The sequence below is a fragment of the Hirundo rustica genome, chromosome 26, assembly GCF_015227805.2.
Source record: "Hirundo rustica isolate bHirRus1 chromosome 26, bHirRus1.pri.v3, whole genome shotgun sequence".
Taxonomy (NCBI): domain Eukaryota; kingdom Metazoa; phylum Chordata; class Aves; order Passeriformes; family Hirundinidae; genus Hirundo; species Hirundo rustica.
Genome location: NC_053475.1, coordinates 121,535 through 142,386, shown reverse-complemented (window position 1 = coordinate 142,386; position 20,852 = coordinate 121,535). Strand labels below are relative to the sequence as shown.

The window sequence follows — 20,852 nt, the reverse complement described above, 5'->3', positions numbered from 1 at the left end:
GTTTTGGGGACAAGCGGATCGCTGAGGGCAGCGCGTTTGGTGCAGCCCGTGGCTCCCGAGCTTTGCCTTTCTGATGGGTTTGGGATGGGGGAAAAGCAGCGCCAAAGGCCGGGGGAGAATCAAAGAGCGGCTTCCCCGCGGGGTTCAATTTCCTTGCCCTTTAACGGGAGCTGCGGGAGCTGAGCTCCCACCTCCATTCCCTGCGCTTTGAGCCCCGCGGGGACCGGGCAGAGGCGCGGCCCGCAGGACACCGGGGCCGTGCGGGACACCGGGCTGGGATCCGCGGTGTGATCGGCCGGGATCCCCGGGCTGGGATCCGCGGTGTGATCGGGCGGGATCCCCGGGCTGGGATCCGCGGTGTGATCGGGCGGGATCCCCGGGCTGGGATCCGCCGTGTGATCGGGCGGGATCTCCGCGCCCCGCTCCGGTGCTGCAGGGTGGAACCGGGCGGGATTGTCGCTCCCCGGCGGGGCTGTTCGGTATCCCCGGTTCGGTTCCCGGGGCTCCCCGGCGGGGCTGTTCGGTATCCCCGGTTCGGTTCCCGGGGCTCCCCGCGCAGTCCCGGCCGCGCTCCGCTCTGCTCCGCCCCGCACCGAGCGCTCCCCGCCCTCCCCGTGCCGCTACCGGCGCCCCGCCCCTCGCCGCTTACCCCGCCCTCTCCCTCATCCCATTGGTCACCTCCCCTGTCAATCATCTCCGCGCAGCCATTCCCCGCGCACGGTCCTGCCCCCGCCGCGCTGTGATTGGCCGCGCCCCACGGCGGGCCCCGCCTCCCGCGGCGCAGCGGGGGCGGCCTGGCGGCGGCGGACGCGGCCGTGGCGGACGCGCAGCGGAGCCGGTGAGTGCGGGACCGGCCCGGAGCGGCCCCGCCGCCGGCGCTGACGCGGCCGCAGCGCCTCGGCCTGGCCCCCGAGCCGCGGACGGCCCCGCGCGCTGCGGTGCCGAGAGGCTCCGGGTGACATTGCCGGGGTCACCCCGGGCCCGCGGGGCTCTGGCGCGGTCCCGGGTGTCGCGGCCGCCTCGGGGTGCGGGGGAGCGACGGGATCCGGGCCCGGGCTGAGCCGCGGGGGAGCGGCGCCGGCCTTGGCTGTGTCGGTCCCGGGCTGCGGCCCGCACTGCCCGGGCTGCGTGAGGGCTGCGCGCCCCGCTCGTTTTCCCCGCTCCTCTTCCCTGCCTGTTATACCGACCTGTTCTCCCTGTTTCCTCGCCGTCTTCCCTGCCTGTTTGCCCTGCCTTTCCAGCCCCTGTTTTTCCACACTTTCCCGGCCCCAACCTGCCCTGCTCCCACCTTGCCAGAGCCCCTCTCGGTGCCCTGCCACCTTTTCAGCATGTCCCAGTGTTCCTTCCCCTGCCACCTTTCCAGCCTGTCCTTTTCCCTTTTCCTGCCACCTTTCCAGCCCGTCCCTGTCCTTTTCCCTGCCACCTCTCCACCCTGTCCCTTTCTCTGCCACCTTTCCAGCCTGTCCCAGTGTCCCTGTCCCTTCCTCTACCACCTTTCCCTTTTCCTGCCACCTTTCCACCCTGTCCCTGTCCCTTTTCCTGCCACCTTTCCAGCCTTTCCCTTTCCCTGCCACCTTTCTGCCCTGTCCCTTTCCCTGTCCCTTTCCAGCCTGTCCCTGTCCCTTTCCAGCCTGTCCCTGTCCCTTTCCCTGTCCCTTTCCCGCCTGTCCCTGTCCCTTTCCAGCCTGTCCCTTCCCCTGTCCCTTTCCATCCCCACTGTCCGTGCTCCCCTTCCCCATCCAAGCTGGGCTCAGCCAAACGCGCGGCTCCAGATGCCAAATGCGATTTTTGTCTCGTTTATTTGAACAGCTGAGAAGCTGAAAATCAGGCGAAGTGATGTTTCTGTGCTGAGGGACAGATCCCAGGGGGCTCAGGAGGTGTTGAGCACTGATCTCTCCTGCCTCTCCCACCTCAGCAGAACCCCAAAAACCTGGCAGAGCAGGGCTGAATTCCCAATTTTGCCTTCAAAAGTGGGAACGGACGGAGCCTCTTGGCTCGGCTTGGGGTCGTAACGTGCAGAGGCAGGTGGGAAATGCTGGAAATGCCCGTGTGGGGTCGGTCAGAGCTGTCCCAGCCGTGTGGGAAGGTGGAATTGGCTCTTCCAGCCCAGCGCTTGGTGCTGCTGCCCTCAAACCCGGGCTCCCCTCGGGGCTGCAGGTGTCAGAATTGTGGTCTCCTGTGTGTTAATGGGTAATTTTTTTCCTTTCTTTTTGTATGTGTTGATGGATTTTTTTTCCCCTTTTTTTTGTATGCGTTGATGGATTTTTTTCCCTTTTTTTGTATGTGTTGATGGATTTTTTTCCTTTTTTTGTGTGTGTTGATGGAGGGGTTTTTTTTCCATCTTTTTGTGTGCGTTGATGGATTTTTTTCCTTTTTTCGTGTACGTTGATGGATTTACTTTTTTCCTCTTTTTTTGTGTGTGTTGATGATGATGTTTTCCTTCTGGCTGATGATCTGGAGCGAGTTTGGAAGCTGCTGTCACTTTGGGTTTCTCCTGCATCACATTTAGTGCAGAGCTGCCTCTGGAGGTTTGGCCGCTCCTCCCATGTTTTTTTCTGTGGTTTAGCTGGATTTTTTTTTTTTTTTTTGGCGCATTTTGAAAACTTCCTGGGTTTTAAGCGACTCCAGGTTGGAGCAGAGGAGAAAAAAAACATCTGAGGGAAAGAGAGGCTACAAAAAGGGTTGGTTTAATCACACCAGCAACCTGTGGGTGAAGGGATTTAAAAACAACCGTGGCTGAAACTCCAAAAATTCCCGCTCCCTCTGAGCATCTTCCCAGAGCTCTGGATTGCTTTCGGTGTCCCCCAGGTGCTGGTTTAGGAGCACAGGTGCTGAGAAGGGGCCGTGCTGGGTGTTGGGTTTCAGCAGGAATCCTCTGGCTGCTCCAGAGGAGGGAATTTGGCAGCCCTGGAGCTGCAGGAGTTCGGCTCCAGGTGTTCCTGGTGCGTCCAGCTCGGCCTCGGGAGGTTGCATCCAACCCAACCCAGCGTCGAATGGGCTTGGGACAGGTCCGACGGGTTTGCTGTCGGAAAAATAAAACACCCTCAGGGAACCAGGGGTGATTTTTTTATTTTGAATTTTGAGTCGCTTTGCTGCTGCTTGGTGGGAGATTTATTCAGGTTTGTCTTGGTTTTTTTTTTCGGTGTGAAAATCACAGCAAGTCTCCACGGTGCTGCCTGGGTTTTCCAGGAGGGTTCCTGGTGGAGGAAATCCTTGGGGAAGGATTCAGCCTTGAGTGGAGAGGTGAACTGCAGTGCAAACAGCTCCCCCAAGGTCGCCAGGTAAACGAGGCTTTGGAGGAGCTCTTTGCTTTAGCTGTGCTTTAAATCCACTTTTTGCCGTCGTTGCGCAGTCAGGGGTGAAGCTCTGGGCCTGATTTCGCAGAGAATAATCAAACTGAGCTGAAGCCGGGGGTGATGGCAGATCCTGCCGGGGTTGGTGCCCAGGGAGCAGAGGGCAGGGCTCCAGGCAGGGGGAAACTGGAAAACTTCCCTGAGGAAATGGCATTTCCTTGGCACGCTCCTGCCTCCTTCCGCCTCACCTCGGGAGGCTGGAATTCCTCCTTTTCCTTTTTTGTTATTTTCTTTTTGTTGTTGGTTTGGTTTTGTTCCTTCCAGAGGCGATTTAAACTGCTGGGGGAGTTCAGAGCTGTTCTTTAATCGCTCGTTATGTGCTGAAGTAGTTCCTGGCAGAGTTGTGCGGGCTGAGGGCTGCTTCTATTCCAAATAATCCCCTTTTTAAATCCCTCTGTGCTGGCATTTGTCCCTTTGGGGACCTCCTGCGTGGCTCTGGGGACACCCAGCCCTACGCCCGGTGGGACATTTCTGATTATATTTCATATTAAAGTAAATAAACTTTATTCATTATATTTCCTTTAGATAAAATTTGATAATGTTTTGTTTAAGTATTTTAACATTTAAGTATTTTAACATTTAAGTATTTTATTTAAATGTTTCGTTTGCATATCATTTGATATATATTTTATATAAACATTTTAAATTTGAGAGTATTTTACCGCCGTTTCTTTAGGCTATTTCCTCAGAAAAGAACCAACTTTTTGGAGCTCAGGGAGGGGTTGCAGTGTGGGGGGTTTTAGTTGTTTTTTTCTTGGAAAAAGAGAAGAATTGTGCCCTCCCTGAGATAAAGCTGCCTGCAGATAAGAGCTGCTCCTGTTTGTGCCCGAAGAACGGAGCTCTGTTCTCCCTTGCCAAGATTCCCTCTGCTCCTTCCCAGCTCCCGGGGAATAATCGGAATAATTGGCCGTCTCCGGGAGCTCGGCTCCGGCCTTTAACCATTTCCCAGTGAGCCCTGGTCGAGGGCAGAACCTCTAAAACCCGGCCAGGAATTAAAGTTTTTATTCGGTTTTATTGGGAGTTTGCCCCAGGGAGGGAGGCGGGAGCGGCTTTTATTTGTGCTTCAGAGCAAAGTGCACCTAAAAAAAACCCCTGAACTAACATTAAAAAAAATCTAAACTTAAAAAATTTGAACTAACTTTAAAAAAATCTAAACTTAAAAAAAATCTAAACTTAAAAAAAATTGAACTAACCTTAAAAATTTAAACTTAAAAAAATTGAACTAACTTTAAAAAAATTAAACTTAAAAATTTAACTAACTTAAAAATTTAAACTTAAAAAAATTGAACTACCTTAAAAATTAAAACTTTAAAAAAATTGAACTGACTTAAAAAAATTAAAGATTGGAACTAACTTAAAAAGCTAAACTTAAAAAAATTGAACTAACTTAAAAATTTAAACTTTAAAAAACTGAACTGACTTTAAATTTAAACTTAAAAAAAAATTGAACTAACCTAAAAAAGTTTAAAGTTAAAAAAAATTGAACTAACTTTCCCTGATTTTCCGGGCAGTTTTTGCTCCAAGGGTGCAGCAATCTCCTTCCATGAACACGAAATATCGAAGGGGATTTAACCCAACTTCCCCTGCCAGGGGCAGGTGTGAGAATTCCTGCGGGGTTTTGTTCCTGCCTGATTTCACTGTGCGCTTCCATTAGTGGTGTTAATGACATAATCAAATCAAGGGGGAAAAAACGGAGTTGGAAAAGGGATTTTAAGGAAATTGAGGTGGAATCCTGGCTTCACCCCACGCCTGTGTCGGTGAGCTGGGGGTGGGATTTGCTCGTTGCAATTCCCAATTATTCCATTAAAAAGTCCTTTAGGCTTCCCTCCCCGTCCTTTCTCTCCTCAGACCAAGTTCCTCCTGGTTACTTTTTTCGGAATGCACCGAGTTTTGTGGCCGTCGAGGCCCAGCCTCCCATTCCCGCGCTCCTCCGAGCCTTTTTTGTTTTTCCCCTCATTCCTGCTGGGGTTTTCCCGGGGGAAAAGCAAACAGGGGCTGTTTGCTTTGCAGTTTGTCTGTCCCTGCTGGGCACGGGAGGATGAGAAATTTTCAGAGCTCCCAGAGCTTTGGGACAGGTCTAAATTCACTTTTTTTTTAAGGGATTACAGAATTTTTCAGGCGGGAAAAGGATCGAATCCAAGTCCCCAAGCGCCGCATCCAAAGTGCCGTGAAATCCTTTCGGGGACGGGGACTCCAGGAGTGCTCTGCCAACCTTTTCTGTGAAGAAATTTTCCCAAAAAATCCAACCTGAACCTCCCCTGGCGCCAGCTGAGGCTGTTCCCTCCGAGCCCGACCCCAGCCTGGCTCCAGCCCCCTGGAATTCCTGGAACCCTGGGGTGGTTTGGGTTGGGAAAAGCCCGAAAAATCCTCAAATTCCTCCTTTTTCCCCCCCATATTTCAGATCTCTTCTTCCTGCTGTTGATCTGCCCTGGGAAAATGCAGAAAACGGGAATATCAGGCGGGTCGTAAAGCCGAACTTTTCCGTGACATTGAAATTTGGGTTTATGGAATTGCTGGGTAATCCCCAAACCTTCAGCGCCGTTTTCAATCCTTTTAATTTTGCTTCATTTTTAATTATTCCCACCCCCAGTTTGTGTTTATTTCTTTGTCGAGATGCTGCTCCCTGGAACTCTTTGGGCCTTCTGCTGAGCAATTAATAATTTAAAGATAATTTTAGTTGTTCCAGAGAGGGACTTTCCCTATTTTCTCATTTTGGGGAATAATCCTTAATCCATGGCTGAGTTTCATTCTGGATCTGAGTGTGGAGAAAGTGCTCTGTACTTTCAATAAATGCTCCTGAATTTCGGTGTAAAAACTCAGGGTCAGTCACTCATCGACCCTTGGCTCCCAAATTCTCCTTTTCCAGCGATTTTCCCCTCTTTTTTTCCTCAGGGAATGAATGCTCTGCTCTGCAGCCCTGAGCAGTTCAGGGTCCAGATGTGTGACACGGGCTTGTGTAACTCCTATAAAAATAACCCGGGAGTGAGTTAGGAAAAAAACACATTTAATCCCCAGCTTGGGGTTTTTTTATTATTTTTTTTTTTCTGGCTTTGTAAATACAAGGAGTGACTGTGTGGGGAGAAATCCAAAATACAGGGATTTAGTGAAAATACCCAGCTGCTCCACGAGGCTTTGGCTGGGTTACTTAATAAGTGAGTCAGGTTGATGGAGATGTAAAATAATGGCTGGATTTTAACAGCCAGGCACTGCAAATTGACACCGAAACTTTAAATTCAGACTGGATTTTAAGATTGTTTTTGTTTTCTGTGGCTCCAGTGTGAATTATTGGTCAAAATAACCCCCTGAGCTCAGAATCCAGCCCGAGCCCGAGATAAAATGCAGCTCTGAGGCCAGCAAAAGGGAATAAAAACAATAAATAAATGCTGGTTCTGCATTTGAGCCTCTGCGTGTCGAGTGTGTAAAATTGAGCGTATAAACAGGTGTTTGTGGGCTCAGGGCAGCGGGCACTAAAAATAAAAATGGAGTGTGTCTCAACAGGATGAAAGGGAATCTTGTGGAGCGAGTGGATTTCATCTTTTTGCAAAAAAAAAAAAAAGGCCCAGCCTTAATAACATCACTTCAGTTTGGCAGATTTCCTTTCGGTCCTCTCTTTCTCAATAGTTATATTTTAAAAAGAAAGTTGCGTTTTGCCTTCCTAAGCCCTTTAGCACGGTTTCTATTTTTTGGGGAGGGGAAAAGGAGGGTTATTTTTGGCAGAGATAAATCTGATATTGTGACCTACATTCCTTTATTCCAGGCAGGGCAGGGATAACGTCTCCACCTGTGATTCCCTTCACGCTTCGGCCGAAAGAAAAGGGAAATTTTACAATTCCTTTTTTCCAGGCCTGTGAGATAAGGGGGGATGAGAAGGGAAGGAAATGACTGTGGGCCATTAGAAATAATCAGAAATAATCAGAAATAATCAGAAATAGTTAGAAATCATTAACTGTGATCTCCAAGCGCAGAATAATTCTGGAGCATCTCTTGCTCCTGATGCCTGTGGGAGTTTTTGTTGGCTTGGCCTGAGGTGAGGGGATTTTTCCGGCGGTGCTGTTCCGGTTGTGTCGGGTGTTGTATCCCGTTAAAATCTGGAGTTAGCCCTCCCTGAGTTCCCAGAACACCCTCGGCGATGGGGAATCCCTGCATTTGTGTTTTCCCAGAGTTTTGGGGAGCAGGGAGAAGCTTTGGCGTGACCGAACTGCGGCCCTGAGGGTGGTGGAGAAAAAGATGGAGGCAGGCGATTTCCAAAGGCCTGGAGAGCCAGGGGAAGGGGGAACGGCTTCAAACCGGAGAAGGGAGACGTGGGTGGGATACTGGGGAGGAATCTGGGGCTGTGGGAAGGAATTCTGGTGGTGATGGAATTCCCAGAGGAGCCGTGGTCGCCCCGTCCCTGGAAGGGCCCAAGGAGCAACGTGAGGTGGTGGAAGGTGTGGGGCGGATTTAATTTTTAATTTTTAATTTTGGGATGATTAAAGGCCTCCAGGTGTGTTTTGGAGCGAGGATGAGGCTCCTTCATCCCAAATTGGTCACGCCCGGGTTCAGCCGAGGCCGAGCCGTCTCCGCTTTGCGTTTAAAATCTGCCAGCCAGGCCTGGGAAACGAGGGCTGGCATTAATTCATGAGGGGAAAAAAAACACGTCAGCAAGCCTGAAAGGTGCTGACAAGCATAAAGTACCTGAGATTGTTTAAAAAAGGGGGGAAAAAGAGGCTGGAAATGTTGGGTTTTTTTTTCTTCCCAAGTAAGCGAAATGTTGTGCCCGAGGTTTCACAAGCATCGGAGGGAGGGAACTGCTGGGGGCAAGAAGTGCTCGAATTCAGGAATTCTCATTTCCCAATAAAACATTCCTCGGAAGGTTTAACATTCCCAAGCGGGGCTGTCGGAGCAGCTTTGTGGATTAGAGAAGTGATTTTTGTCCTTGCAGATCTCCTCTGTGAGCGGCTCCAGGGCCACCTCAGGCTTTTCACGGTGGCAGTCCCAGTCCTGAACATTCCAGGCTGAAAAAGCTGCGGTGTAAAAGGCAGGAATATCAGGAAGTCAGAGCTAAAAGAGCGAATTATTCCGTTTAAACAGAATTATTTCTTCATCCGCACTCTGCAGCCGAGGTCAGGCCGACCTTTCCCCTTGTAGGGCGGGTTTGGGACATCTCAGAGCAGGAAAAACCTGTGCAAAAACCCTGCGAGGAAAGGGAGTCCTGGGAGGCACCAGATCAGATCCCAGCATGGCCTTTGTGGCACGCGTGAGGCACTGGAGCCCTCTGTTCCCAAAAATAACCTCCACTTGCTCGTGGCTGGCCTTGGGGGCTCATTCCTGGGACTATTTTTTCCCCCTTTTCCAGAGGGTTTTAAATTTCCACCTTCCTTTTCCAGTATCTCGTTGCTGAGCGGTCCCAAGGAGCCACCAGAATCCTCGCAGGGAGCGGGCAGGATCTGCTCCTTTTCCCTGGGAATTATGGATATTTTGGTGTTTTGTCGTGGCCGAGTTCTTTGTGGGGTGAGAAGGGCGGGTGTGAGTGGCACAGTTTTTATCTGGCACAAAAACATCCCCCGCCAAAAATCCATTTACGCCTTAAAGGCTGCACGATCCTGGAAATGCCCTTTTCCTGGGAATTGGGAGAGGATTTTCCTGCTGAAAGTGGCCCTGGCTGTGGGTCACTGCCCTTCCCCGTGCTTTATCACCGGGATATTTCCCACTTTTGACGTCTTTCCTTTGGTTTCTGGGTTCCTTTTAGGAGCTGTAGCTCTCCTGCCCCCGTGGGAGTGTGACTGGTATGGGTAATGGTGTGAGACAAGGTCCAGCGGAATTCCAGAGGGATGTGGAGCCCGTCACGGCCCGGATTCCGGCAGAGGTGAGCGCAGCAGCTGGGCTGGGACTCCAAAGGGAGGGAATTGTGCCCTGCTCAGGTCAGATCCCACCTGGAATTCTGCATCCAGGACGTGGAGCTGCCGGAGCGAGTCCAGGGGAGGCACCAGGGTGATCACAGCTCTGCTGTGGGGAAAAGCTGGGAAAACTGGGATTGTCCAGCCTGGAAAAGCTCCAGAGTGACCTAACTGTGACCTTCCAGTGCCTGGAGGAGCCACGAGAAACGTGGAGAGAGAGTTTGGACAAGGGCTGGAGGGGCAGGACACAGGGAATGGCTCCCACTGCAGAGGGGAGGGCTGGATGGGGTCCTGGGAAGGAATTCCTCCCTGTGAGGGTGGGAGAGGCTGGGATGGGATTTCCAGGGAAGCTGTGGCTGCCCCTGGAGGTGTCCAAGGCCGTCTTGGAGCGGCCTGGCACGGTGGAAGATGTCCCTGCCCACGGATGGGGACGGATTTTAGGATCCAACCCAAGCCAGGCTGGGATTTGAGCCCCGGGCTCCCCAAAGCCGCAGCGTTTGTGCGACCCATGGGATGTGTCCCCCCCCCGACATTCCCCTCCCCTTGGGAAGAGGCTGGGACAATTCCCACGCCAGGCTGGAGGGGCAGAGCTGCCGCAGGGCGGCCGGGACGGGCTTCCCCTGCTCCTGGGCCCGTTGGAATCCCTGGAAAAAGGAGGCGAGGCCGAACCTTGCTCTGCTTTAGCCCGAGTCCCGGGGCTGCAGTTCACCTTTGCCCGGCTGCCCTCGCCCCCGGGCACGGCGTGGGAGGGGGAATTGAGCTGATCCAGGGGGTTTTGGGTCCTAAACATTAACTCTGGGGTTGGGAAAGGTCCTGGAGAACCAGGGAAATGTTAACTCCTCTCGTCCACAAAGTGTCAAAAGTTCACACATCGAGCCTGGGCTTGTTCTCGCTCCAGAACCTCCACGGGCTTGGATTTCCTGGCATTTTTGTTGCTCTCTGTGGGAGAAAAATGCTGATTTTATAAACCTGAGCTGTGGCAGCAATGCCAAGAGCAAAATCCCTCTCATTCCACCCGTCAGAGGGGGGAAACTGCCTGGGTTTATCCTCAGGAGCTCGGGAATGGTGTGGGAATAGGGCTTGGGTGCTTCTCTTCCGGAAACTTCCCTTCCATCCATGCCTAAATCGTGGGGAGGGAGAAGAAGGAGAAATAACGGGGAGAAAACAGCACATGCAAGAGGAATTCTTGGAATTTTGCCTTCACGATCCAACCAGGAATTCACTGTGCTGGAAATCTAGTGAAACACTTTGACCCAAATCCTGGCTCTGGGGTGAAGGCTGCAGAAAAAGTGAAATGTTATTCCTTGTTATTCCTTGTGGGATTGATTTTTTTTTTTTTCCCACATTATCCAATGCCTTTTTTTTTTTTTTTTTCCTCCAGGATAACCAGGAGAAGAAGAAAGTGCTGAACTCCCTGATGTCCGGGGCACTGGCTGGAGCTGTGGCTAAAACTGCAGTGGCTCCTCTGGACAGGACAAAAATCATGTTCCAAGGTGAATCCCGTGGGCTTTTCCCAATTTTTTTCTTTTTTAAAACTTTGAGCCCTTTGAGCTTCACATCTGCTCATCCAGCTCCTTCTCCAGGAGATGAGGAGACTCTGGGAAGAGGGAATCGGGCTGAGGGTTGGATGCCCAAATTTTGTCAGCTCTCCCCAAAGTGGGAGGCAGAAAGCGCTGGAGCCGCTGCATCCCTGGATTTGTGTCCTCTGGCACCTCTGAATTGTACCAGAAAGCGAAATTCCTCTGGCGGGAATAGAGAATTTCCGTGTGTTTAGCAGGATTTGGGGATTTGGGGATCTGCTGCAGTGCAATTCCTCCAATTATCCCAAAGGGAACAGCACAGGCCTTTAATTCCGTGGACATTTGGGAAAGCCAAGAATTTTAAATCCGGCGACGTCCCAGATTAACTGGATTGGGCTCAGTCTAATCCCTGGCTGACGTTTAATTTAGAATTGATTTTTACTCACATGATTTTGGTTCTGGGCAGAGCAGGGAGCTCTGGAATTGCTGGGATATGGATCAGGGAGGCTGGGATTGCCTGAGTTTTGGGGTTTTCCCACCAAAACCACACACCCGGCTTCATTTTAGGGTGGAAATAGCAGCAGCAGGGATGAGAGGGAAGCACAGAGCTGATCCAGGGAATCACCTGGAATTTGGACAGGCCACATTCCTAAAAATCCCTGCGTGCTTCGGCCCATCCCAGTGGCTGGAGAGGAGGGGATTAAAATGTTCCAGCTGGAGCAATTCTGTGGGATCTGATGGATTCTTTTAGGCCCTTGCTGCCCTAAGGGGGTGTTATTCCTTGTCTGTGAGGAAGGAAAAATCTTTGGATCATCACAGTGATACCTTGAGTTAGAAACTGAGGAATGGGGCTTGGGATAGTGGAAAGTGTCCCTGGCAGAGGGGTGGAACTGGATGAGCTTTCCCAGCCCAAACCATCCCACAATTCAATAAATTTCCATGTGGAGGGAAAAGAAGAGAGAAAAAAAACCTTTTTAAAGGAGCAAAACCCACGTCGATAATCATCACTGTTTATCGAGGAGGTTTTATTCCTTGAACAAATTTTTTTAAAAAAATCAAAATAAAAGGGCGGAATTACACAGAGGAGCAGCAGTGGGGGGAGGGAGAAGTGGATTTGCATGGAATTGTTGGATGCACTCGAGAGGCTCCCAAGGTCTCAGATGAGCGAGGAAGGAGCGGCAGCAGCCCCTTAATTGGAGCCAGGTTTCATTAAAGCTTTCCAGCCAGGGGCTTTTCCCCTCCCCTCCTTCCTTTGGCAGAGCTGCCAAACAAATCCTGCTTCCCAAATCCTGCCTGGGATGGATTCCACGGGGAAGGAGGTGCTGTCGCTGCGGGTGGACGCGAGGCGGGGAGGGAAATGAAGGATCAGGGCGTTCGTTTGAGTTGTGCTGGGATGGAGCCGCTCTTGCGTGGAGCTTCGCTCTCTCTCTCCTGCCTGGATTCTGGAATTAGGCTGGGATCTGGGCATGGAAATGCTCTGAGAAATAAGTGAACGGTGCCGTTTTGATGGTTTCTTTTTCCCTTTAATTAATTGTTTTTATTTATTCATTCATTCCATGCAAACTGAATTTTCCTAACAGGCAGTGGGGGGGGAAAAAATGGACTTTTGTGCTAAATTATGGGAGCATTTAGGAGACAAAGAATCTCTATTTCCTCTTCTTTTCCTTCTCTTTTTATCCCTTTAGCCAAAACACCTGTTTATTTATCCCTTATTTAGGGATTCATGGATCAAATATTAATTTTTATGTCTTGCAAGCCCTAATCTTCCTTTTTTTGTTTTTTATTTTTAGTGTCTTCAAAAAGATTTTCTGCCAAGGTGAGTTGATGTCTGTCTGCTGTTGCCCTGAAGTGCTTGGTTCGTCTTTTGCTGCCCTTTATTTCACATTTTGGGGGATTTGTCAGCAGCATTCCATGAAAACGTAGAGGGAAAGACTGAGAATGGTGTTGTTAATTATAGGATTAATTAGGACAGTGATTGTTCATTGATTCAAACTCCAGGTTATGCCTGTGATGTGACAATAAATGTGACGTCACTCAGGGCTTTGGGTTTTGGGACATTTTTTAGTGGCTTTGGGACCTTTCCTGGTGGTTTGGGGACATTTTTTTGTGTTTATGCCTTGGGAAGGCTGACCTGGAACAGAGACTGGACAGAGCTGAAGAATAAAGCAAATATTTATTAAAAGGCGTTTAAGGATACAGCTCGGGCAGGACAAGAGCCTGGCCAGGGCTACACCCAAGGTGGACCCAGAATGGTCACAAAATGGTCACAGAATGGTCACAAAATGGTCACAAATGGACACAAAATGCTCAAAAAAATGGACCCAAAATGGTCACAGAATGGACCCAAAATGGTCCCAGAATGGTCACAAATGGACCCAAAATGGTCACAGAATGGTCACAAAATGGTCACAAATGGACACAAAATGCTCAAAAAAATGGACCCAAAATGGTCACAAATGGACACAAAATGCTCAAAAAAATGGACCCAAAATGGTCACAGAATGCTCACAAATGGACACAAAATGGACACAGAATGGACCCCAAATGCTCAAAAAATGGTCACAAAATGGACCCCAAATGCTCAAAAAATGGTCACAAAATGGACCCAAAATGGTCACAAAATGGACCCAAAATGGACCCAAAATGGTCCCAGAATGGACACAAAATGGACCCAAAATGGTCACAGAATGGTCACAAATGGACACAGAATGGACCCCAAATGCTCAAAAAATGGTCACAAAGTAAACACAAAATGGACCCCAAATGCTCAAAAAATGGTCACAAAATGGACCCAAAATGGTCACAGAAGGGTCACAAAATGGACCCAAATGGTCACAGAATGGACACAAAAGAACACAAAACGGGCACAAATGGACCCAAAACGGGCACAAATGGACCCAAAATGTTCACAAAATGGGCACAAAAGGACACAAAAGGACCCAAAATGTTCACAAAATGGGCACAAAAGGACACAAAAGGACCCAAAATGTTCACAAAATGGGCACAAAAGGACACAAAAGGACCCAAAATGTTCACAAAATGTTCACAAAATGTTCACAAAATGGGCACAAAAGGACACAAACTGGCTGCCCGGTCTCGAGGCCTGACACTTTGATCAGTTTTGCTCCATTTGCACGTTGGGGTTTAATTGTCCCGTCCCATCCGCAGGCCGTGAGGTCCCATCCCTGTTCCTCCCTCCAGCCGCCCTTGGTTGTGCTCTTGGGGTGAAAGTTGTCCTTGGTGTCCGTCAGGAGCAGGATTTGTGTGCAGAGAGCTGAGTGACGCTGGGTGTGAGCTCAGAGCTGCACCTGGGCACCGCAGAACCTGGAACACACGGAACATAAAACTCGGGGCACGAGGGCTGAGCTGTGGGCTCCCTCCTTGCCCGGCATTCCCGCTCTCCCAGTTCCCCGCAGGAAGCTCACGGCCTGCTTTCTCCCCTCAGGAGGCCTACAGGCTGATTTATCACACCTACCTCAACGAGGGCTTCTGGAGCCTCTGGAGAGGGAATTCCGCCACCATGGTCCGGGTGATCCCCTACGCCGCCATCCAGTTCTGCGCCCACGAGGAGTACAAGCAGATCCTGGGGGATTACTACGGATTCCAGGGAAAGTAAGAGGCAGCAGGGCTGGGATCCTGCTGGGATCCTGCTGGGGTCCTGCTGGGATCCTGCTGGGGTCCTGCTGGGGTCCTGCTGGGATCCTGCTGGGATCCTGCTGGGGTCCTGCTGGGATCCTGCTGGGATCCTGCTGGGATCCTGCTGGGATCCTTGGATCCTGCTGGGGATCCTGCTGGGATCCTGCTGGAATCCTTGGATCCTGCTGGGATCCTGCTGGGATCCTTGGATCCTGCTGGGGTCCTGCTGGGATCCTGCTGGGATCCTGCTGGGATCCTTGGATCCTGCTGGGATCCTGCTGGGATCCTGCTGGGATCCTGCTGGGATCCTTGGATCCTGCTGGGATCCTGCTGGGATCCTGCTGGGATCCTGCTGGGATCCTACTGGGGATCCTGCTGGGATCCTTGGATCCTGCTGGGATCCTGCTGGGGTCCTGCAGGATGGAGCAGAGGCCGGAGGGTGGGAGCTCCAGGATGGAAGCTCTGAGGGAGAAGCTTTGACCTGGAAGCTCCGAGGGGAAAGGTGGAGGTTCCGAGGGAAAGCTCTGGAGAGGAAGCTCCAAGGTGGAACCTGTGAGGGCGAACCTCCGAGGGGGAGGTTCCAAGGGAGAAGCTCCAAAGGGAGACTCTGAGGGGGAAGCTCCAGGGAGGAGGGCTGTGAGGGGGAGATTCCGAGGGAGAAGCTCCAAGGGAGGATCTTTGAGGGGGAAACTCCGAGGTGGGAGCTGTGGGGGAGAAGCTCCAAGGTGGAAGCTCCAAGATGGAAGCTCTGAGGGAGAAGCTCCAAGATGGAAGCTGTGAGGGGGAGGCTCCAAGGGGGAAGCTCCAAGGTGGAAGCTGTGAGGGGGGAGGAAGCTCCAAAGGAGCAGCTCCGAGTGCCAGCCCCTTTGGGATGGGGTGAGGTGCTGAGGGAAGGGCACACTCCCTGAGGACACAGCCCTGCCGTGTCCAGGCAAGGAGTGACCTGGACATGGAACAAGCGAAACAAGGAGCAGGAGAAGCAGCCGGCTCCGGCTCCGGCCCAGCCTGAGCCTCTTCTCCCCGTGGGTTTCCCGGTGTGGGAATGCAGCAGGCAGAGCGGTGCCGTTCCCAGCAGCCAGGTGGGATTTGCAGCCGCGGGTGACGTTTGTCCTCTCCTGTCCCCTCACTCCAGGGCACTGACGCCTTTCCCGCGCTTCATTGCCGGCTCCCTGGCTGGCACCACGGCTGCCATGGTCACCTACCCCCTGGACATGGTCCGTGCCCGCATGGCCGTCACGCCCAAGGAGATGTAAGCGCCTCATGCACAACTTTTGGGGTTTTTTTAAGAAGGTCCCGTGGCTTTATTGCCATTTTTTGGGGTCGTTTCTTGCTGGGAGCCTTTGGTGGAACAAAGCTCCGGGTGCGTGAGCAGCCATTCCATACCCGGAGGAGATGGATACTGGGAGACCAGTTTAGGAATCTGTGACTGGGACACGCAAAGCAATCACACAGAGACGAGAGATTTCGCAGAGCAGAGAGTTCCTCTGAGCGAGCTCAAGGCTGAGCCAAGCCCAGAGCCCCTCTGACTGTGTATTTCTTACTTTTTATACATTTGTGGGTCTGGCTGTGGATTGGCTTCTGGAGTTTTCACCTCCCAGCCCAATGGCCAAGCCAGCTGTCAGTTACAATTGTTTTCAGGTTAGAAATATGCAAACAAAGGGCGGGGAATGAAAAACGAAGGATTTGTTTATGTTACATACGTGGGGAAAAGGTAGAAACTGCTCCTAATATTGTACAGTAGCTAAAAGGTCTGACTCCATTTTATGAACAATCAAAAGGCTTTAAAAAACTCAGAAAAACCAAGGTGACAGGAGTCCAGCGGGATGCCGGCTGAAATCCCCTCCGAGCTGCCTGATGAGCTCGGAGCTCGGTTAATTAGATGGATTAATTGGTTGATCCATCAGGGCAGGCGCTGACCAGCGCAGGTCTTGCTCTCCCCGTGTCCCCACGCCAGGTACAGCAGCATCGTCCACGTCTTCATCCGGATATCCCGGGAGGAAGGGCTGAAGACCTTGTACAGGGGCTTCACCCCCACCATCCTGGGGGTCATCCCCTACGCCGGCCTCAGCTTCTTCACCTACGAGACGCTGAAGAAAGTGCACGCAGGTGACTCGGGGGAAGCGCCCCGGGGCGGCTCCGGGTTTGGGTGCGGGGCGCCGAGGGCTCCGGGGCTGCGCAGGGAGGGCTGTGCCTGTCTTGTGGAGGGAAAAGGGGGAATTTCCAGGTGTAGAGTGCGCTGAGTTGGGAGCTGTACCTGTGACGTGTCAGTGAATGGGACGTCACTCAGGGGTTTGTCCTATGGGACCTTTTCTAGTGATTTGGGGGCCTTTTCTAGTGATTTCGGGGCCGTTTCTAGTGATTTGGGGACCTTTTCTCATGATTTTGCTTGTGAGTGCAATTTGGGGAGCAAAACTTGGGGAGCAAAACGTAGGAGTTCAACCTGGTGAATAACACCTGGGGAAAACAAAACCTCGGGAGCAAAACTTGGGGAACAAAACCTGGGGAAAACAAAACCTCGGGAAGAAAACCTGGGGAAAACAAAACCTCGGGAGCAGAACTTGGGGGAAACAAAACCTTGGGAGCAAAACTTGGGGAAAAGAACCTGGGGAAAACAAAACCTCGGGAACAAAACTTGGGGAACAAAAGCTGGGGAAAACAAAACCTCGGGAGCAGAACTTGGGGGAAACAAAACCTCAGGAGCAAAACTTGGGAAACAAAACCTGGGGAAAAACAAAACCTCGGGAACAAAAGCTGGGGAAAACAAAACCTCGGGAGCAAAACTTGGGGAAGAAAACCTGGGGAAAACAAAACCTCAGGAGCAAAAACCAGGGAAAACAAAACCTCGGGACCAAAACCTTGGGAAAACAAAACCCGGGGCGAACGAAACCTTGGCGAGCGCAGCCTCAGGAGTGAAGCCTCGCTCCGTGCGCCCCGTTTCCCCGATCCCGCCTGAGTCCCCGGGCGTTTGCCGTGTGTTTCCCCGCAGAGCACAGCGGGAAGGCGCAGCCCTCGCCCCCGGAGCGGCTGCTGTTCGGGGCGTGCGCCGGCCTCATCGGGCAGTCGGCCTCGTACCCGCTGGACGTGGTGCGGCGCCGCATGCAGACGGCCGGCGTGCTGGGCCACACCTACAGCTCCATCCTGCGCACCATGCGCGACATCGCCCGCGAGGAGGGACTCATCCGGGGGCTCTACAAAGGGCTCAGCATGAACTGGGTGAAGGGCCCCATCGCCGTGGGGATCAGCTTCACCACCTTCGACCTGACGCAGATCCTGCTCCGCCGGCTGCAGCAGGGCCCCGGCCCGCAGAGGTAGTGGCTTCTTGGCAGAAACAGCGATTGATTCTTCCCCTGGCCTCTCCTCCACGTGCTCCTGCAGCTGAGAGCTAACTCGCCCATTCCTTGGGTTTGGTTTTGGGTTTTTTTTTTGGTTCTTTTTCCTGTTCCTGGATTTTTTTTTTTTTTTTTTTTTTCCCCCCTGTTTTTAATTCGGAAGCCTAACTGTTCCCTAAGTGAAAAAATCCCGATCCTGCAGAGCAGAGTCCTCCAAAGCAGCTGCCTCGCCCTCCTGACGGACTCTGCCCCCAGGAGTGGAGCCTCCCCATCCCACCTGTGCTGCTCCTGGCTCCTCACCTGGCTCTCCGTGGGCGGATGGACGCGGTGGATGATGGAACAGGGGGCTCGGAGCTGTCGGGAATGAGCCCCTGGCTCTGGGAAGCGGCAGTTCCGTGGCTCCCTGCCGAGTGCAATATCCCAGCGTTGTCCGTAGGGAGTTCCAGCTTCCTGCGGGCTGTGCAGGCAGGGCAGGCCCAGGACACCGCGCTCGTCCCGAAAGCCGCATGTTTCCTCTGGCTGGGAATGCTGCCCTTCTTGCGTGGATTTCCCTTGGTTTTGGGGTCGAGCTGCATCCGTGTGCCTCGTTCGTGGTGTCCCTCTGAGATTACCAAAGACTGGAGGCAGCAGAGGAGGGGGGCAGCTCCGAGCCCTCTCCTAGCCGGGATTTCCCTCTGCGTGTTGTCGGTGTCGCCGAGCGAGGGCCGTGCCTGGATTCCCAAACCGGATCCGCTCCAGCCGCGTTTGTGTTTTCCTCCTGTGCTGCCCTGCCCTGGAGAAGGCAGCGTTTTCCAGGCGTGGAAGCGCCGAGGAGGGAGCTGAGCACCCTTCAAAAACCCCGTTTTGTTTTATTCAGTATTACCGCTGCTCTATGCACCGTGTGAGGACAAATCCTGCTGCGGCCTGGGATTTGCTCCCCAGGATTTTTGGGCTGTGCTGTTCCCCCCTCCCAAAAAAAAAAAAAAAAAGCTGTTCCTGGGAGCTGAGCCCAGCTCCTGGACGTCCTGGTTGTCCTTTTTGGTACCTGCTGTGTAGGTGGTGTCACCTCTCTTCATTAACTCGTCCCCTCGGCTGCGTTATCCCTAAAGTTCCTCTTGGAATTCAATCCTTGTGGGCACCACAGCGCTGAGCCTACAGTGCCAATCGCTTCCAGCTGGGATTCGACAAGAAACGCTCGAGAACCTCTCCGTGCTCCTCTTCCAAATCAGTTTTCGGGGAAATGGAGATTGGTTGGTGGATGCTGCATCCCTGTGTTAAATCCAGAGCTGGGAGCAGACTTCGGACTCCTCTGATGAGCAGATGACGCAAACCAAGGTGGGAAAATCCCTTTCCAGAGGGTCCATAATGTAAAAGATAAAAAAAAAAAAAAAGAGTAAGATTTAGTTTAAGTCCTGTCCTTTCCTGGTGGTTCTGTATTTTAGCTGTCCCAGCCAGGTGGGAATGGCAGGAATTGCACGAGGGGGCAGGAGCAGCCTTCTCCTTCCCTTTTTGTCTTTGCACTTCTTTGGAGCATGAACCTGCTCCCCATGCCAAATACTTCCTTAGGAATCAGGGAATGTGGGAACGGCGCTGGAGTGTTGGCACACAGATTATTCCCAGGGCTGGGATGGAACTGGGATTTAGCCCCAGGAATTCTGCTCCCGAGCCCAGCATTCCCCGATTCACCTGGGAATTAACGATCCCCGGGGTTTGGGGCGGCTCTGGAGGTGATGGCCACGAGTTGTGTGTCGTTTTTGGGGGGGCTGCTGGAAAAGGCTCAGCTCTGCTTCCCTCCCTCGGCCCCCCCATTTCTTTTCTCCAATGGAGAAGCCGATTATCCTGCTCCTGTCCCGATCCAGAGGGAGGAATTCCCGTGGCACTTCCCGCAGTCTTCACGTCCCCCTCTCCTGTCCCCTCCGAGCTGGGGAAAGCTGGAATTCCGGGAAAGGTTGTTCCTTAATTAGCAGCTGATTTCAATCCAGCGGAATTCCAGCCCGTCTTCCCGTGGATTTTGCAGGCTGGGTGTTGGTCCGGGAGCAGATCTTTGAATTCAGCCTCTGATGGTTTTGGTGCTTCTGTTCCTCAGAGCGTGTTGCTGCTTTGGGTGGGTTTAAAAAGATTTTATTTTCCCTTTTTGTTGTTGTTGTTGTTGTTGTTTTGAATGTGGAAAAGGGGAAACAGAGCGTTCCCTTCCCTTCCCTTCTCTTCTTCCCTGCATGGATCCCGAAACGTTCCAGATCTTTTTCCTGAGGGGTGCAGGCCAGGAAGAGCTCTGAGAAAAGAAAAACTCAAAACAGGAGTTTTTCCCTTTATTCCCTTTTTTTTTTTTTTTTTTTTCCTTTCCTGCAACTCCCTGATTTTTCATTTTATTCCTCTCAGATTTGATTTCCCACTCACCTTCCTCACGGATCCTTAAAGCATCACTACCGATTTTGTGCTTTTTGTTTGTTTGTTTGTTCGGTTTTTTTATTTTCCTCTCCCTCCTCCTGCTTCTTCCTGCACCTTGAGCCCCGCACTGGCACTTCGAGAAAACCAGGTCCAAAAAAAAAAAGCACCCAAAATGTGGAAACTGCAGCTTTCCAGCCCTTCTCAAGCGGCCCAGCCGCCTTTTCCCCTCACAGCCCGGGTGCTCCAGGAATTTCTGGCGCCGCGGGCTGGATTTGGGGAAGTTTCCTGAGCTCCTCGTCTGGTGTGGAGTCTTCACTTTATTCCTTGAAGGGGCTGATTCCTTCCTTTTTTCCCCTCCCTTCCTTTTTCCCCTCCCTTTTTTTTCCCCTTTTCCCCCCCCTTTTTTCCCCCCTTTTTTTTTCCTTTTTTTCCCCCCTTCTTTTTTCCCCCTTCTTTTTTCCCACCTTCTTTTTTCCCTTTCTTTCCCCTTTTCTTTCCCCTTTCCCCCTTTTCTTTCCCCTTTCCCCTTTTCTTTCCCCTTTTCTTTCCCCCTTTCTTTCCCCCTTTTCCTTCCCCTTTTTCCTTTCCCCCTTTTCTTTCCCCCTTTTCTTTCCCCTTTCTTTCCCCTTTTCTTTCTCCCCTTTTCTTTCCCCCTTTTCTTTCCCCCTTTTCTTTCCCTTTTCCCCCCAAACCCACCACGAGCTGCCGGGTGTCCCAGCGCCGCTCACCGCCTGTGGTCTATGCATCTGTTAATTAGCACAAACACTGTTA

General features: G+C 52.0%; 1 protein-coding gene across 3 annotated transcripts; it reads left to right on the top strand.

Moving 5' to 3' along the window:
* The first annotated feature begins 781 nt into the window (after positions 1-781).
* Positions 782-20,594, top strand: SLC25A42 (solute carrier family 25 member 42). Of its 3 annotated transcripts, none has more exons than XM_040086470.2 (8): positions 782-838; positions 9,082-9,198; positions 10,611-10,722; positions 12,540-12,565; positions 14,195-14,361; positions 15,518-15,634; positions 16,340-16,491; positions 17,372-20,594. In XM_040086470.2, exons 2-8 carry the CDS (start codon positions 9,121-9,123, stop codon positions 17,695-17,697), a joined length of 978 nt encoding a protein of 325 aa, XP_039942404.1. In that variant the 5' UTR covers positions 782-838; positions 9,082-9,120; the 3' UTR covers positions 17,698-20,594. The 3 variants fall into 3 exon arrangements, with proteins under 3 accessions (XP_039942404.1, XP_039942406.1, XP_039942405.1); XM_040086472.2 differs by lacking the exon at positions 782-838 and adding an exon at positions 3,157-3,281; XM_040086471.2 differs by lacking the exon at positions 782-838 and adding an exon at positions 8,745-8,843.
* Positions 20,595-20,852: the final 258 nt, after the last annotated feature.

Bases quoted from the DNA above. Each gene is read 5' to 3' on its own strand.
- SLC25A42 (XM_040086470.2), top strand. From the start codon at position 9,121: ATGGGTAATGGTGTGAGACAAGGTCCAGCGGAATTCCAGAGGGATGTG. The intron at 12,566-14,194 runs GTGAGTTGATGT...TTCTCCCCTCAG, and splicing joins CAAAAAGATTTTCTGCCAAG to GAGGCCTACAGGCTGATTTA. The intron at 14,362-15,517 runs GTAAGAGGCAGC...CCCTCACTCCAG, and splicing joins TACTACGGATTCCAGGGAAA to GGCACTGACGCCTTTCCCGC.